Source organism: Ictidomys tridecemlineatus, chromosome 3 (genome assembly GCF_052094955.1).
Source record: "Ictidomys tridecemlineatus isolate mIctTri1 chromosome 3, mIctTri1.hap1, whole genome shotgun sequence".
In the NCBI taxonomy this organism is placed as follows: Eukaryota; Metazoa; Chordata; class Mammalia; order Rodentia; family Sciuridae; genus Ictidomys; species Ictidomys tridecemlineatus.
The window spans coordinates 138,043,630-138,061,862 of NC_135479.1; the positions used below are offsets into that span (position 1 = coordinate 138,043,630).

General features: G+C 31.6%; 1 protein-coding gene and 1 pseudogene across 5 annotated transcripts in view; both read left to right on the top strand.

Moving 5' to 3' along the window:
- The window catches only part of Opa1 (OPA1 mitochondrial dynamin like GTPase), an 86,390-nt gene that overhangs the window by 15,953 nt on the left and 52,204 nt on the right, over nt 1-18,233 (top strand). For 3 of the 5 annotated variants that reach the window (XM_078043882.1, XM_078043881.1, XM_078043883.1), the window contains 5 exons: nt 2,276-2,386; nt 7,008-7,061; nt 12,558-12,662; nt 14,415-14,501; nt 16,344-16,457. In XM_078043882.1, coding sequence (XP_077900008.1) covers nt 2,276-2,386; nt 7,008-7,061; nt 12,558-12,662; nt 14,415-14,501; nt 16,344-16,457 — 471 coding nt within the window. The remainder of the gene's footprint in view (nt 1-2,275; nt 2,387-7,007; nt 7,062-12,557; nt 12,663-14,414; nt 14,502-16,343; nt 16,458-18,233) is intronic. The other 2 variants (XM_078043884.1, XM_078043885.1) reach the window with 1 other exon arrangement.
- Nucleotides 7,074-12,592, top strand: LOC110599488 (glycoprotein-N-acetylgalactosamine 3-beta-galactosyltransferase 1 pseudogene; annotated as a pseudogene).

The window sequence follows — 18,233 nt, forward strand, 5'->3', positions numbered from 1 at the left end:
TAAATAGCTTTTTATGTGTCTAATTCGTGTTTTCTTCCAACTTTTTTCAGGAGGTAACAGTTAATTTCACCTATCTTCACATAACAGTGCTTCAGTAACAGACTTGGAAGGAAAGTGAGGTGTTATTAGAAAGAGAGCATTTTCTTATAATCTAATAAAGTATTTACCATTCATTTGTATTTATATATAAGCAATAACCTAGGGAAGGGTATTTAAGCTATAAATATAAAAGCTTTGGCATTTTATAAATTTTATTACTGGTAGTATATAAATAGATAGCAGGCACATTACTGAGTAAGTCAACATAGGAAGACTTCTTTTAAGGCAGAGAAATCTAAACACTTGGGTGATTTGAAAAGTGATGGATCAAAATAAATGAACAAATTAATAAGTCTTTCAGATTACTTTTCTTCCTGCTTGATGAAAAGCAATGATATAAAAAATGACAGAAATTATGGAAATGATGAAGATAGATAGTTGGCATTTTATTTTTTTGATAGATTTGACAATGACTAATAAAACTGATTTATTCAAAAGATATGTGTTTAAAGATAACTTCAGACTTTATAAATCTATTTTATATTATAGAATCTGGAAACAAATGTTGAAATTTCACTTGTCATATGGAAAAAATATCAATTAGTTCCATCCTTTGATTTATATTAAACTGATCAGTTTTATGCATTGTCTAATGTTAGCAATGATCATAACCTACTGTATTAAAATTAAGGATCAAGCACAGATTCCCCAAATTGTATATTAACATTTATACAATTTAAAATGCTTTACTATAATACTAAGTTTTGTATTTATTTTCTGGAAAACTCTTTAAGTCTTTGGGTTCTATAAGATAAAATAAATTAAGCCTCTGGATAAATTATATTTTAACAATGTTTACTAGCATTTTGGACTTTCTAATTCTACAAAACAAAGTATTTTTGGAAGTCATTTAAAAAGTTCTGAAACTATTTGAAACTCCTAATTTAGATTATTTTGTAAGTAGGGGCTTTCCTAAGTCTGTGTTTTTATGACTTTATAAAAACAGAGCCCATTGATTTCCAGACACTATTCTTATACAAATTAGTTATTTCATTCATTGAAACTACCTTTTTAGGATTTCTGATTGAGAAAATATGAAACTTATGCCCTTGTCAATTTCTAGTTATTCTTTCTTCCACATTTCTCAAGATTGATTATCTTATAGACCAGTAACTAAAAATACTGTAGATAGAATTACATGTTTTTATTATCATGCCACATGTGAATACATTGTAACAAAAATTGTACCCATTTATCATTTCCCAGTTAAGCGGAATTAATTTTAGAAGTAGAAAAGGTAATTATTTTGTGTCTGGATCCAAACTGGCTTTTGTTTCATTTTTAATTTTCATAATAATTATATTATCTCTATGTCTTTATTATGTTCTTTTATAGTGTTTTTGCTTAGTAGTTGATATTTACTTGGTTATGTTCTCAGAGTCTATTTCTATTTAATGTCGAAAAAACAGCTCATAAAAAGTGAAAATACAGTCAAGCTTGTTATTTAATATTATATAAAATCAAAATAGAGCATAACACAGTTTTTAACTTATAAAAAATTTTAATTTTAGCTGTGTGCAAAAGCACATAGAATATATGAGTTAATGTAAAACCTTGATTACCTTGATGCTAGAAAACTCAAATTAACGGGATTTTGAGAGATTGTAGTCTTCAATTGAAGAAATTGTATCGAAGAAAAATATTTACTTAAGAATAATAATTTAATAAGTAAATAAGCTAGTATAGTCTTCCAATTAGTCCTATGAGATTATGGATGAGTATTAAATTTAGGCCTGTAAGATGAGCAGTTTTGCTTTTTTCTCCAAGTTAGGGACATACATTGGCTCACATTGGCAATTCAAAATTAAGGGTTATACCAGGAAATGCAATGAACTACAATGCTGCCTTCCTGGAGCATTCCAGTTAGTCTAGGTTTTACTGTGTGTTGATATTATATATCCGGCTTACTTTATTCAACAGTTACGATTGCATTTTCCTTTTCACTTTTTAAGCTATGCTGTTTTATGTTTCTGAGACATCTAATTTTACTGAGGGTGAAAATGGAAATGCAGTACTGAGCTCAGCTAAATGAAGGCTCTAAAGGTGCATGAGTTTCCATTTTTGTTTTAAGCTATCCATTCCTCCCTATCTTACATCTATTCTTCGTTGTGCCCTTTGGTTTAACATTTTTCTCCTCCCCAATTTTCCTCTTCTCCTCATTGTAAACTCATGGCAGGGTCTGCTTGGTGAGCTCATTCTCTTACAACAGCAAATTCAAGAGCATGAAGAAGAAGCACGCAGAGCTGCTGGCCAGTATAGCACGAGCTATGCCCAACAGAAGCGCAAGGTGATGGATGATTTAAGGGGGCTACTGATATGTTCACGCTAATCAGCCATTTCTGCCAAGATCATGTCATCTTAATCCATTTATGGACTCAAGTTACAAGAAATTATTTTTAACAAAGTTAAAAAAAAAAGATACATCATAAAGATATGTAACTTTCCTGGAGTGGATGTAGTATAGTATAGATAAAGCTCAAAATATCAAGCTCAAGCATAGCAATTTAGTTTCCAAAGATTAGTTTATCTGTGAGTGTCCATGGATTTGTATTTAGAGTAAGATTATGAGTTACTGTTTATGTGGTCCAGTTATTGATTCACCCCAAAATTGATGCAGTTAAGAGGTTGCTTCGGCTGTTAGGTAATACCAGAGTATAGATTCCTAAGTTTGTATTGTAACAAGATTTTTAGGTCCCAGTGAAATAATTAATGATTTTGCCGTTATATTCTGAGATCTCAAAAATCAGTTAATTATGTTACATCTATTAGATAAAATAGTTTTAAAGTTATACACAGACTTTATTTAGGAAAAAAGATTAATTCACACAGTTAACTTCCAGGAGAGTTCTAATGTCTACATCAACCAATACTGTAGATAATAATTAGACTCCATAATTCTGCTGGCTAACCTTATCTCATTTGGTGGTGGTTAATACTTGACAGTACTCATCATAATTCTATTATTTTTTTCAGTGTCACTTACTGGCTCTTCTCAATTCCATGGCTGTGGAATCAAAAATCTATATTAGCATTCAATAAAGAAATAACATAGGAAGGAAAAGAAAATAAGTTCTTTTTGTATGTGGTTAAAGTAGATGTGTTAAAAGGAAGGACTTATTTTAAGTGGTACTTTAACTTTCTCTTTTCTGTATCCTGTGAGTGCCCTTTAAATAGTCTATCAAATTGGATGTTTAGGCCAACCTATTCATACCATAGATTTGTTGCAGAAAGAAGGGGGAGGAGTTAGTATGTTCTAGTATGATACTTAGAAATATAAATATAGCTTTATTTACAAGTTGTTCTGAAGTGTTTTTTTTTTTATAATGATGAATATGTCCCTGTCATTTTAAGATTCTAAGATAGAGTTAAAGATTATCATTGTGCTTTTGAATCTAGCAATGCAGGGATATTAGGAATGAACACTCATTCATTTTCTACATTATAAAAGGTTAATATCCATTGTAGGCCTATTTTACTAGTTTTTACTTCTGACTTAGAAATATTATTCCTATTTCTAATGTTTATTGGGTTATTCATTTAAGCATTTTGTACCTCTTTCCTTGTTTATAAAATAGAGACTGTTAGGTCTCTATTTTGTTTATTAAAATACACTTAGTTGGGCACCAGACAGGCCTTGTTTGTGCCCTCTTTTTGTTGCCTTTTGTGAATTATAAGTGGGACTTTAAAAAATAATTTACACTCTTTTGTAACGAGTTCTCCTTACCGTTCTGAAAGAAGAGTTCCTTACTTAATCTTTACCTCCTCTTTCCTAGAGTTGGTACAGAAGTGACTTTTCAGCTCTTCACTGGCATGATCAAAATTCTTATGAGATTTTTGTCATTTCAGTCATTTGGGTTTTATTTGAGGTATAAAACAAACCATGGGTACTTTTTGTTGCTTTTTAATTATTGTTTTTCCCTTACCTTCTTGAAACTATAAAAAGGTCTTCATTTTTAAATATTTTGTTAGAAGCAACTAACAAGTTTTTTCTGTATCTTCTGAGTAAAAGAGCTCAAGAAGAGCTAGTAGATTAAAACTGCCTGTGGTAGTTTTGCCTCCTAAAAGTATGTATATATATATAGAAATCTTTCAGTGACCCTCTTGTATATGTATTTCAGAATGCCACAATGGCTTAATAGTAAGAAATACTTATTTAAAATCAGGCTTGGTTTTGTGAGGAGCTAGTAAAGGTTTTTCTCTTTCAGCTTTAGCTTGTTTCTGCGGAGGATTCCGCTCTTTCTCCATCAGTTTCACAGCCCTGGAATTGTAGAAAAGCTCTGGTTTCAAGACCATTGATATCATTTCTGTCAGGGTGAGTTTCAAATTAATTTCATAACGAAAACTAAATATGTTAAACAACAGGACATGAGCTTCTCATTGTAAGTGGCTGAATTTAATAGCAAAGCACATCAAAATAAAATGTACCCAAGTTACTAGCTAAGACTTAGGATAAGTTTCTGGTTGAAAGTAGAAGAAAACATGTAAACGTATATTCTCCTTAAACTTTAACATTTGTTTTAGAAACCTAAAAGTTTTCTAGAAAAAAAAATAGATCTGTTTTTTATTCCACCACCACTTGTCTTTTAATATAACATTAAGATTAATTTAGATGCTGCATTAAACTAAGCAGATAGGAACTATGTCAGTAAACTATGCATGAATTATTTTTCACAATTTTGCCAGAAGAGCAAATAATAAATTTAAATATTCTCCCAAATCCAAATACATATATATAGATCTCAACAGTTTTTATTCTAAATACTAATATTAAAATCAAGATTGAGTTATGTTCTAAAAAACATCATTTTAACTTTATATTGAACCTTTTTAGTTTACCAAACTAATAACTAAGTTAACCTTTTACAGTTCTTGGCTTATAAGAGACATTTAAACCTTTTTTGCATAATTATTATTAGTTTCTTAATTATTGCCCCAGATGTTGAGTATGTTGGATTTTATAATAATTTAGGATATATTGTATGAAATCAGTAAATATTCATATTCAAAATTAAAATAGTTGAAACTAATGTTTATGTATGTTTTACATATTTAGCTCCCTTTGGGTGAATATTTAATAAGCAAAGTAAATCTCAAAGTGCCTTTTTAATGATCTGGGTATTTAATCTGCATAACAAATTATTTATGACCATATTATTACAAAATTATGGCATACCATATGATTGTAACATGGAATTATTTCTTTTTTCATTGGCCTTCTAAATTTTGTTTTTTGGGTTATGGGCTCCTCCTCAACTTGCTTATCTCCTTATGTTTTAGGAGACTATTAATAATTCTTGTCCATTCTACATACATATAGTCAAAATGAGAAAAAATATTATCAGCAAGTTTCTGCTTGTATACGGAATTGCAAAAACAAAGTTTTTTTAATATTTTTTCTCATTACCAAGTCATTCTTTGAGATTTTCAGACATGGTCTTTTAAGAAAAAGAAAATATGTCTATTATTTCTAGCAAGTATTGGCATTTATCTAAGTAAAAGTTTGGAGAAAAATTTGAAAAATACTTAGAAATAGGAATTAAAATCTGAAAATAGCCAGGCACAGTAGATTACAGCTTGCCTGTAAATCCAGCAGCTCAGGAGACTGACACAGGAGGATCATGAATTCAAAGTCAGCCTCAGCAATTTAATGAGGCCCTAAGCAACTCAGTGAGAGTCTGTCTCTAAATGAAATATTTTTAAAAGAGCTGGGGATGTGGCTTTGTAGTAAAGTGCCCCTTGGTTCGATCCCTGGTACAAAAAAAAAAACAAAAAACTGAAAATAACTTTATAGCATGGACAAGATTTATTAATGTCTACCTCAATAATCATTTAAAAATTTTTCGCATGTATTTGCTGCCATTGATGTTCTGATTGCTTAAATTGCCCAGTGAATATGTGCAAAGATTTAAATAAAAAAGAATATGAATTTAACTTGATTTTTTTTCCTCCTGTGATATAAATTCACATCTACAAATTTTAACTTTTCAGAAATTAGAAAGTAATTTTTAAAGACTAAGGATGACAACTTCTGTACCTTATCAAGAAGTCAAAATACAGTTTGTGAATGTCATAAGTGACATCGTTTTTATTACAATTGATCATTGTATTTTGCATTTAGATTTGTATTGTGACTACTTTAAAACCTGTTATAAAGTTCTCTGGAGTTTTTAAAAATATTTTATGTTAACATTATCAATAACAATTTGAAGTAGTTTACACAATACCTGTGGATTTTATTCTTTTTTTGTTTTGTGTTCAAATTGATGTTAGTTGCTATACTTGGTTTCATTGCTGCAAATGCATTCCCTAAAGTATAAGGGTTAGCAGATCTTGCACTGGAATTGAATTTAAAAACAAGCATTTGGTTCAGCTTAAAGCTCTGAAAATGCAACTTACCTTTTTGCATTTATAATGTACTTATTTAAAGTATAGAAATGAATAACTTTTCCTTAAAAGATATACTGGGACCAATGAGCTTTTACAGTAGCTGTAATTAGTTCCATGTATCTGATTTCCCAAAATTTATTTCTAGAGAGATATGAATGCTTATTCTCCAAATATGTAAGTCCCTGTGCTTTAGTACAGAACAACCTCTTAAGAATAAATATGTTGGTTGGTCTGCTATTTTTCTAACAAGTCATTCATAAGAAATGACTGGAATGACAACAGGAAATTTATTCTGTTATAAGGTTTTTACTTCTTAATATATAAAATTTTGATGACCTATTTTTATTGTTGGATGCCGGTATTTTCTTTAAAAAAAAATCACTTGATTTAAAGTTTGTTTTAATTATACATATAAAGTTATCGGTTTTCATTCTTGATACTTTTTAAAAAATTTAACTTACTGTACATTCTATATAAACCTAACTCTAGTTAACTAAAATTAGTTTTCTTTAAATATTTAGGTGTCAGACAAAGAGAAAATTGACCAACTTCAAGAAGAACTTCTGCATACTCAGGTAATTCTGATGAGTAAGAAAACCCAGGATCTTTTTTAAAAATAATCCTATGTAAGTTTGATGATATGTAAGTTTGGAAGTTTACTTTTTTCAACAAAGCAATATTTGGAATTGTTATTGATAAACTCTTGTTATCGCTAAGAGAGAAAAGCTAATTGAGAACTAAGAAGAAGCTATGTAAGTATTGAATTAACTCATTTATGTGTCTCATTTTGAGTGTACTGTGAAAAAAGGAAGGAAAGTGGTTGTTCCTGCATGAACTGACTCTTGCATTTTTATATTGATAAAATAATTTCTTTAATTGGCAACAGTTAAAGAAATTTGAATTGAGTCTACTACCACATAAGTCTAGTGAGCTCTCCGAAATCTTTTTCTTTGCTTCTCTGAAGCCTGAAACCAATCAGATTGTACTTTTCTAAAGGTATTTCTGGTTCCACTTTGAAAAGCTATTCTTTTAATAGTTTGTAAAATCATCATTTTAAAGATCTGTTCTTGTGCAGTGTTATTAGTAGATGACTTTCTAGTGCAAAATTGCCTTATCACTTCATCATCTATACTCTATATAAATAACAGTAATGTACAATCATTAAGAGTTAGTTTTAAAAGTTAAAAGATTTTTCATCTTGGGTCTTTCTATTTAGGAAAAAAAAACAATTATCAATCTGGATGAAATTAAACAACTAATATGTATATTTTGAGTCACAGGTTTCCTTGATTTTTTCATTGAGTCTTATACCCGACTGTATGCTACAATCACCTATGTTCTGGGTGGCCCCATATATTTTTTATTATTTGCCATTTATTTATTTATAGAGCACTTATAGTTGTACATAGTAGTTGGATTCATTTTGACAAAATCATACATGGCATGGACTTTGATTTTAATCACATTCCCTCCCTTCCCATCCTTCCCTCCCCTCCTTTCCCCATTCTCTTTCTTCTACTGATCTTTATTTCAATTGCTTATTTATTTTTGACTGATGCTTTCTACATATACATAAAGGTGAAATTCCCTGTGGTACATTTATATATGCATATAATGTGATTTTGTTAAATTCATTTCATATTTCCTTCCCTTTCACTTTTCTTCCTTCCTCTCTCTGGATCTCCTTTTACTCTAATGATCTTCCCCATATATTTATGATACTGACCACCCCTGTCCAACATCTTCTTTCTCTTATTTTGCTCTAGCTTCCACATAAGAGAAAACATTCAATCCCTGATTTTCAGAGTCTGGCTTATTGCACTTAGCATGATGTTCTGTTTTCATAATTTTTTTTCTTCTTTATGGGTGACAAATACATTAAGAAAGGTTCAATATTTCTAGTAATCAAGGAAATGCAAATAGAAGCTACACTAAGATTTCATCTCATTCCAGTCAGGATAGCAGTTATTAAGAACACAATAATAAATCCTGGCAGGGATCGGGGGTACACCTGTACATTGTTGGGGGGCCTGCAAATTAGTACGACTACTCTTAAAGCAGTATAGAGATTCCTCAAAATTAGGAATAAAACCACCATATGACCCAGCTATCCTACTCCTTGGTATTTATCTAAAGACACTAAAAGCCGTATAGTATAGTGATACAGCAGGAGTTAGGAATCAGTGGTTTTATAGATGTGGACATGCTGTGGAGAGAAGTGAAGTAAGCAAGCTGGAATGCATGCTGGGCCTACCTTAGCCATCTTCATTGCCTAAAGAGATCTCAACAGCAGCAGCAGCCTTGCTGCTGCTAGGAGGAGAAGGAAAGGTCATCAGTCTGTCTTATCTCTTCGTCCCCAGGAGGATAAGAGGGAGCAGTTGCTGATGTCACAAATACACTTTCAGGCAATAACTTCTAAATCTTGGTTGAAATTTTTAACCATCCTCAGTGGATTTTTTTTATGTTTTCAGCTATTTAGTAAGTATCTTGTTGGGAGAACAGGTGGCACATAGGCTAATATTCTTCATAATGATCTTCATGCTAGAATTACTTCTAAAAGTTAAAAGATGATGACAACAGAAACATCTAGAAGGATAAATGAACTTGATTCCAGTTTCTAGCCAATATAAAGATGAAAACACAGACATCACTGAAAACCTCTATCAAAAAGTTAAAATTCTTTTTTGGGATGTGGTAGTTCCTCAGAATCTAGAGAAAAAGTCCAAACATGTAAAAGCTACCATGAGTTCATTGTCATAATAAAGTGGTGTTAAACACTTTCCTGCTGTGGGATTAAAAACCAAAGGAGCAGAGTACCTGTACTGGAAAGCAATTAAAGCTTTTCAGTATGTTCATGACCATTATTTAGAAGATGCTAATTGGTGTGTGAAAGCAGATGATGATACATTTGTCATACTAGACAATTTGAGATGACTGCTTTCAAATCACGGTGCTGAAGAACGAATTCACTTTGGGAGAAGTACTGTGTAAAGCAGGATTGCATGAGTGGAGATCAAAGAAGCCTTGAAGAGATTTGGTAGTGATGCATTTAAAACAGTCAGATGTACCCATAATTCCTCCAATGAAAACGGGAATAATGTATGTAAATTATAAATGTAAACCTGGAGATTCTAGAGGTAATCACTGGAAAATAAACTTTTCATCCCTTTCTATAAGAACACCACCTAATCAAAGGTTATCTACCCAGAACTTTTTGGTACTGTTACTATAAATATTATCCTCCTGTAGAGGTCCTGGTTACTGTTCTGATCTAACGGTTTCTTTTCACAATGTTGATTCTGCAACAATCAAGAATACCTTGTTTATTATTTTCATCTGTATGGCTATTTATATAGATATCAACCTGCATTATCTGAAAATTGAAATAATTCAAGCAAACAAAAATGAAGATCCAAGAGTAAAATTAGGAAACCCTTGAAAGAAAAGTGTGAATGAACCCAAAAAATGTCTAGCAGTACAATGAAGAAGGACTTGGGCATATTTGACTTAGAACCGTGAAATCCCAGTGAAGAATTAATTCTGAGTAAACATTCCATATAGAAATCTTTCAAGTAAATGACTAAACTGAAACTAAAGTCTATTAAAATGGTTTGATATGGTAATGTATGTACATGCACATACATACACATATAACACACACACATATATGAGGAACTTATGTTTTTAAAACTGACAAGGTTGAAGAACTAGAAGAGATTTTGTTGTTGGCTTCTGGCCATGTATATTATTTTGATTGAGTAACTAAAATAGTTAACTTTGCTAAAACTGCACTGCACTATGTAAATCCACACTGCTAAAAAGACTTGCCTTAAGAAAATTTAGAAGGAAATATGGTTGCTCAGTGTTTATACTTATTTATAGTGTGATATAAATGAACCAGTCACTCTCCCCCGCATGCATAGTTACCTAATGAAAATTTTGTTGTGGTTATTTATAATTGGCAATATCTATTCAAGAAGAAGGTAGACTAAGAATGGCACTTATCCTAAAGTGCATTAATAAAACTACATTTTGTAAGTTAAAAAATTCACTGGTCTGAAAGTGTGATCGCTAGATCAGAAGTATCAGTGTTCTTTGGGAGGTGTTAAAAAATGGCAAATTCTTGTCTCTGTCCCACTCTGGGAATGGAACCTAGCAATCTTTTTTTTTTTTCTTTTTTTAATTGGTTTCTCAGAACATTACAATGATCTTGACATATCATATTTCATACATTTGATTCAAGTGGATTATGAATTCTTATTTTACCATGTATACAGATTGCAGGATCACATTGGTTATACATACGGAACCTAGCAATCTTTGTTTTGAAAATCTTTCAAGGAAGTTGTGATTTGCCCTACAGTATATTATTGTTCTAGAACCTTGCAAGACAAGTTAATAGCACATTGCTGTAGTTGACATGTGTACTAAAGAATGAAAATATAAATCCCCAAATAGATTCCATATTTACGAGGAAATGAGCCAGTGGAAATCCTACCACCTTTATGTATCCCTTAATATCAACCCTTTGACTTGTACAGTTGTAGTCATTAGCCACTGAGCATTGACACAACACTGTATGGAGAATTCATAATATAATAAAACCATGGAATTAGCTGTGTCTGTATCAGTGATTTCCAGTAGAAAGAAATATGCAGGTCACCTGAAAAATTGAAAGTTTTACATTAAAAAAGGATGAAAAGAAACAGATGAAATTGTTTAACAATATACTATTTAGCCCAATATGTCTCAAATACTTTAATTTTAATGTATGATCTATGTAAAAGTATTAAATAAGATATTTTATGCTTACAACATATCTTCATAGACCAGCCGTATTTTAAGTGTTCAGTAGTTTCTTTGGCTTGTGACTACCATATTAGGCAACAGTAATCTACCAGAATTTTGTTATATGTGCTATTAGTGGATATAAATGGATGTGTAAAAAATGTTTACAGTGCAACGTAAACTGTTTTATATTATATGATTCAATTATATGTTTTCTTTAACTTGGTTTAAGCTGGACATTTTCAGAGGATAGGACCATGTTTAACTGATAACTTTGTTCTAATACGTTTTTTTAATCAAAAGATTGAAACTTTTTAAAAAACTTTTCTTAAAAACTATTTTCTATTATGAAAACTATGATGTACATTTATACAGGAACATTCTGCTGATTATTGGGAAGAGTGCTTCTTAGTAGTTTCTTGTACATTTTTCAATGTTTAGAAGAAATAAGAATGAGGAAGACCAGTTCAAAAGGATCACATTCACTTAAGAAGAGGAGATGGTTACCAAGCAACTCCTTTGACAGAATACCCTCTTTGAATTTATTAGTTTTTTTTACAATCTATTTTTATATCATTATTTTAAATATTGACATTTTCTCTGGGCATTGGCATTTAACAAAACGGAAGAATTTGAACCTCTGACTCAGACAAACTTATATTCAAAAACTCTTTTTCTCCACCAATACAAGCTAGGTTGCCTTGGGCATGCTACCACACATCCCTAAATTAAGATCCTACTCTGCATAACTCCTGCCACGTGACGTTTCTAGGATGGCTAAGATAGTTAATACATGGGAAACAACTTAGTAGAAAGTCTATCACGTGCTACATGCTCAAGTATTGTAGTTATTATTACTTTATATCATAGCATCAATTAAAACAAAATAACTTGGGAATGGAAAGAATCTGAATTTTTGTCGAATGGCCCTATAATGAAAACCTTAAATTTTGACAATAACAAGAAATACTGCCTTTTTAGGGTGTTCTTCAGAACCTGCTTTTTAAAATTCACACATATTTGATATTTCTAAATAACTTAATTTTTTCAGTGTAAGAAATTTGTTAAGAATTTTTCAAATTAAATGCTAAATTACAATAGAAAATTATGAATTTTACTATTTAATATTCAGAGTTTCATTATTGCCTTATAAGCCTTTTAAAAGTAATATGTATATTTTAAATAGGTGATATGACTTCAAAATTTTGGAAGATTTTAATTTGGACTTAATATTTGTTGACCCATCTTTTTCTTATATAATTGTATGTATTATTTTTTTGCAGCTAAAGTATCAGAGAATCTTGGAACGTTTAGAAAAGGAGAACAAAGAATTGAGAAAATTAGTATTGCAGAAAGACGATAAAGGCATCCATCATAGAAAGCTGAAGGTATTTTCTTTCAGTTTATTAATTCTCAAAACTTTGACACATACCTTTGTTCATTGATACCAGTTTTTAAAGAACTGTAAAATGTTTTGTTATCCTTTTATTTCCAACTTAATGTCAACAGTCTCCCAGATTTATTCTTATACTGGATTCCTAAAAGCCTTATTTTTAAGAGTAATTCCTTGGGAATTTATTTTTCTGAAATACTTGGTTCATCTCTAGGCTTAATTTCTACATCTATATAATTAGAATTATTAATTTGATGGACATTTAACTATGACATCATCATTGCCTTACTATTATTTCCAGTGAATGACTGAGCCACTTTATTTGATTTTAAAAATTAACATTCATCTTCTAAAGGAAGCTTCTTTGGCATTTATAAGAATTTTTCGAAAAAGCCTATGATGATATTATTATTAGCACATTGGTAATTACCACTATCTCCCACCAAACCAAGCCAAGCCATATGTGTTTAATGAAATTAAAGTAATTCATTTAGCTTAAATGTTGTAAGTAAGCACAATAAGTACTCATGGCACATACATTCTGTAGCCAAGGTCCAAAGATTTCATTCTAGTTTAAAGAATGTGTTGCTAGCTCTGATTCTTAAGTTGTGACAGTACAAAATAGATAACTAGCATGGCTTCATTTACAAGTGGCTCTTACCAGTTGAGAAAAGCCACATCCAAATGTAACTGTATGTTGAGAATTTACCTAAAAGATGGCATTTTCTCTCATAAAATGCATTGGTAATGAAATTTCTTTTTAAATTTTTTTGCTTGCTCTTAGATAGATGGAATGACAGTTGCTTATCATTTAATTACTTTCAGGTATAAAAGATTAAGACACTTAAACCCTAAAGTTGTTTCTATCTTGGCATTAAAACATCTTAAAAAAAAAAAAAAAGCACCTTATCTTTAATTATTAAATGGGTCTTTTTTTTCCAGACCACTTTGCTTATTTGTTTGGTCTTCAGATATTTTACTTATATGTAAGACACCATGTTCATTCCTTATCTACAGAGAAGCAATCTAGGATATCTGTCCCAGATGCTCTAACATAGTAGCCTTCCGAGGTGTCAGAGGAAGCTTAACCTCTTTTACTGGCTTAACAGTCCTCTTGGTGATCATTTCTCTAGTTTTAGCCTCAGATGTTTATTTGCATATGTTCTCTATCCTTTTTTTTTCTTCCTGTCAAACACACACACCCCATACTTGGCAGAGAATAATAGCTTCCTTGGCAATTGGTCACGTGGCCTCTTTTATGGCCTTTTTGGTATTAATGGTCTTCCTCTATTGACATTTAATATTAGCTCATCAGTAATAATACCTTCTTTTATTATTTAATTAGAATTTTAGGAAGTTCTAAATTTTTTCCCTAAATTAAACTGAAACTCTAAAGTAAACTGAAGATGAAATGGCATTTTACCCTTTATTCAACTGATTTTCTTACAGTTTTTTTTTTTTTTTTTTTAATAGTGTCTTGTGGATGTACATAATAGTGAGTCTCGCTGTGGTATCTTCATATATATGTGAACACAGGAAATTTAGATCAGACTCATTCCACTGTTCTTCCTTTTCCCATCCCTTAATGTTTTAATGTTTACTATGAAGATATATTCATGTAATTGGAAAAAGCAGTATAATCATGGAAAAACAATTTAAACATATCACATTTTTTTTCTCTAGACACATCTGTAGTATTTTTTTCCTTAATGTTTCAATTTTCTATTAATTTTTTAAAATTTTTCAGAAATCTTTGATTGATATGTATTCAGAAGTTCTTGATGTTCTCTCTGATTATGATGCCAGTTATAATACACAAGATCATCTACCACGGGTAAGTGAAAAAATAATACACAATGAACTTGCTCATTAGCAAAAATCACCTTCTTAAAAGTTTTATGTATCTATACACATATTGTATGCATTTACATATATACACACACATAGACATACATAATTTTTTACCTATATAATATTATTTATGTGTTCAGATGATAGCTTAAGCACTGAGTATTGTTTGACTCTTTATTTTGCTCCATATTCACATCTTATTTATGTATTGTATAATGTTGTGAAGGAAGACTATTGGATATTTGGCATTATAAATTCATTAGATTTATAATAGTAAAATACCTGAACCATAAATTAAATTAGGCACACAAATGAAATTTAATCTAATAGAATTTAAATGTATTTATAAAGAGTAAATAGCTATAGAAAATTTGTGGCGAGTTAGTAGTCTAGTATTAGAAAAAGTGGTTTTAATTGATTAGCACAAGTTTTTTTAATTAAAATTTGGCTATAAATAATGGATCTGATTAATGTTTTGCTATATCAACCATCATTTTGTCATGAGTTTTCAAAAACTCATTTATTTTTATTTTTAATTTGGCTTTATTGATCATGGATTCTGAAACTGGATGTCTGAATGTTTTGTTTCTAAACCCAAAAATTATCTTTTTTTCATGGCACATGTAAAAAAAAAAAGCCTTTTTTTTTTTCCCCTTTCAAAGGGGAGAAAAATCACCACGTGTTAAAAGGAAATCAAAACAAACAACTACATTCTGCAGCACGAAACAGTCAACTCAGGGCTACCATTGCCTGATATGACCTTCTATCAGATTTTACATGAGGCTTCTCAGAAGGATGTATGTTTAGTCCACCCTGAAGATGACCACAATACTTTTCCCCAGTAATCTAATATGATATTTAATAACCCTTTGCTTCCAAGGGTATTTGTTCTTCATTCTAATGCAAATTCAACCTTTTCTACATTACTTTTTTCCTACTTCTCTATGAAACTAGAACCTCCATCTAACTGATATTTTATACCGAAAAGATGGATTACATTAGTAGAGCATTAACCCCTATTCTTAGAAATTTGACCTAATATAGCATATTAACTGACACATCTATCTTATAAATTATTCTTTTTTAAAATTATATCATCCTTTTTCTACATTTTTATTGCTTCTTTTTAATCATACTTGACAGTAGAATTCATTGTAATATAATTGTACCAGCATAGAATGTATCTTATTCTAGTTAAGACCCCTTCTTATAGATGCATATGATGGTGGGATTCACTGTGGTGTACTCATATGTGTACATAGGAAAATTATTTCAGATTCATTCCATTGTCTTTCTTTTTCCCATCCCGATTCCCTTCCCTCATTGTTATACAAAATACATATATGATGATGTGAGGGAGAAGAAGAAAAAAAAGAGAGAGAGAAATATATCATAGTAGATTGGGTAGAGGAAGGTGATGGGAGGGGAGGGGGGTAGGGAGGGTAGCAGAATACAACAGACACTAGTATTGTTGTATGTATATACGTGGCTATATAACCAATGTGATCCTGCAATCTGTACAAGTGGAAAAATGAGAATTCATACCCAATTTGTATCAAATGTATGATTGTCAAAATCATTGTATTGTCTTGAGCAACTAATAAAAAAACAAAACAAAACAAAGGTTGAATGTTTTTGCTGATATGTGGAGGCTAACCCACAATAAGTGGGGAGAGGGAATGAATAGATAGGCTCAGTAGGTTAGACAAAAACTCATATTTTAACTATAATAATTTTAAAAGACTAAAAAAGCAACATTTCATATCTATTTAAGCAAATTTTTTATCTGAGAAATATGAATAAATGTTATTTGCTTTGTGATAAGGTTGTTGTGGTTGGAGATCAGAGTGCTGGAAAAACAAGTGTGTTGGAAATGATTGCTCAAGCACGAATATTCCCTCGAGGATCTGGAGAGATGATGACACGTTCTCCAGTGAAGGTAGGAAAAACAGCCATCTGAATGAAGTGCTATATAAAACTTCTTTTAACTTTTAGTTAAAAGAAGTTTTATATAGCATTTTGAATGATTCTTAGTGTAGAAATGAGTAAGTGGCACAGCCAGAATGCCCATGTGGCAGAAAAAGAGAGTGTGGATGAGGACAGTGGAGGTACAGTGGCTAGCCAGGCTAGTCTACAGCTCCTTGGGTGGTTGGAGGAGAGAAGCACTGTCATGTTTAAGGAACAGTAAAGACACCAGTGTGACTTGACCAGAGTGGAGAATTGTGATGATGTCACAGAGATAATGTAGGACTGAGTGAAGCAAATCATTAGGGCCTTGCACACCATTGCAAAAACCATGATTTTTATTTTGAATAAGACAAAGAGCCAGTGCAGAATTTAAAGCAAAATTATATTGCCTTTTAAGGGGTCTGGCTGCTATGTTAAAACTAGATAAAGGCAAGATAGAAAGAATCATGGAAACCAGGTGAGAGGCTATCAGATTATCCAGTTGATCCTTGGACCAGTGAAGTAACATTGAAGGTAATAAGAAATAATTTGATTTTGAATCTGTTTTAAAGTGGCAACAACAGGATTTCTTGCCATATTTAATAGGGAAAGAGAGGGTATATGCTAGTAATTAAGGAGGTTGTGGACCTAAACACAGGACCCAGAATTGCGTCCTGGGCACTCTCGATATTAAAAAGTTGAATGAAGAGACAATAAAGGAATGTGTGAAGGTCCAGCCAATGCAGTAGGAGGGGAACCAGGACCTTACTGGGATCAGGAGAAAATATAGTGAGGAGGAGGAAGTGATCAGTAAGGTCAAATGCTGCTGAAAGGTTACAACAAAGACTGAGGAGCAGTCAGTCAGTGGTGTGGCCAGATATGGTGGCACACACTGTAATTCCAGTTACTCAGGAAGCTGAGGCAGGAAGATGAAAAGTTCAAGGGCAGCTTCAGCAAGACCCTGTCTCAAAATAAAATTAGAAAGTCTGGGAATGTGGCTCAGTGGTAGATTGCTTGCCTAGCCTGTGCAAAGCCATGGATTCAATTCCTAGTCCCTAGTACCACCAAAAAAAAAAAAAAAAATGAAAAGCAATCATTTCAGTTTACTAGTGGGGACACATAGTGGAATATATATGGAAATTTTTTGATTGCTTCTGCTTCCTCAATGAAATGAGAAGCCAAATTATCAGCTGTTATATAAGGAGAAAGGATTGAGACAAGAGAAAGAAATGACGACTTTATGAGGAGTTGATGTACCTGTAGTAGTGAATTGATGAAGTCAAGTAGTGTTAGGATTGATGAGTTAGAAATCCTCATTAAGATCTGTGGACATAAATTTAAAGTGAATCTGTGGGTTTTTTGGTGAGGAGGGGGTGTTCCTTGTTCTTTGTTTTACAGTTAGCTGGTGGGGTGGGTATGGAATTATTAAGAATTGGGAAATTGGAAATTACCAAGAATTATAGCTAGAATAGTGGTAGAAAATGAGACAATGAGCTGATATCAAAATCTTCAAGAAGTGAAATCTTTTTATAATTGCAACAAGGAGTATTGGGCAGTCTAGTATGATTCAAACAAGAGAATGCACTTTTTTGGGTCTGGCTGTGTTGTGTGATACTTGTTCCTTCTTCATGTTTCCGTGCTATTGAGTGAATGTACCATACTTTATAAATCCATTTTACTATTGGTAGGAATTTGGGGTACCTCCAACATCCCAAAGTGAACCTATGCTTCATATCACATTTCATAATCAATTGGAAATAACCTTTGG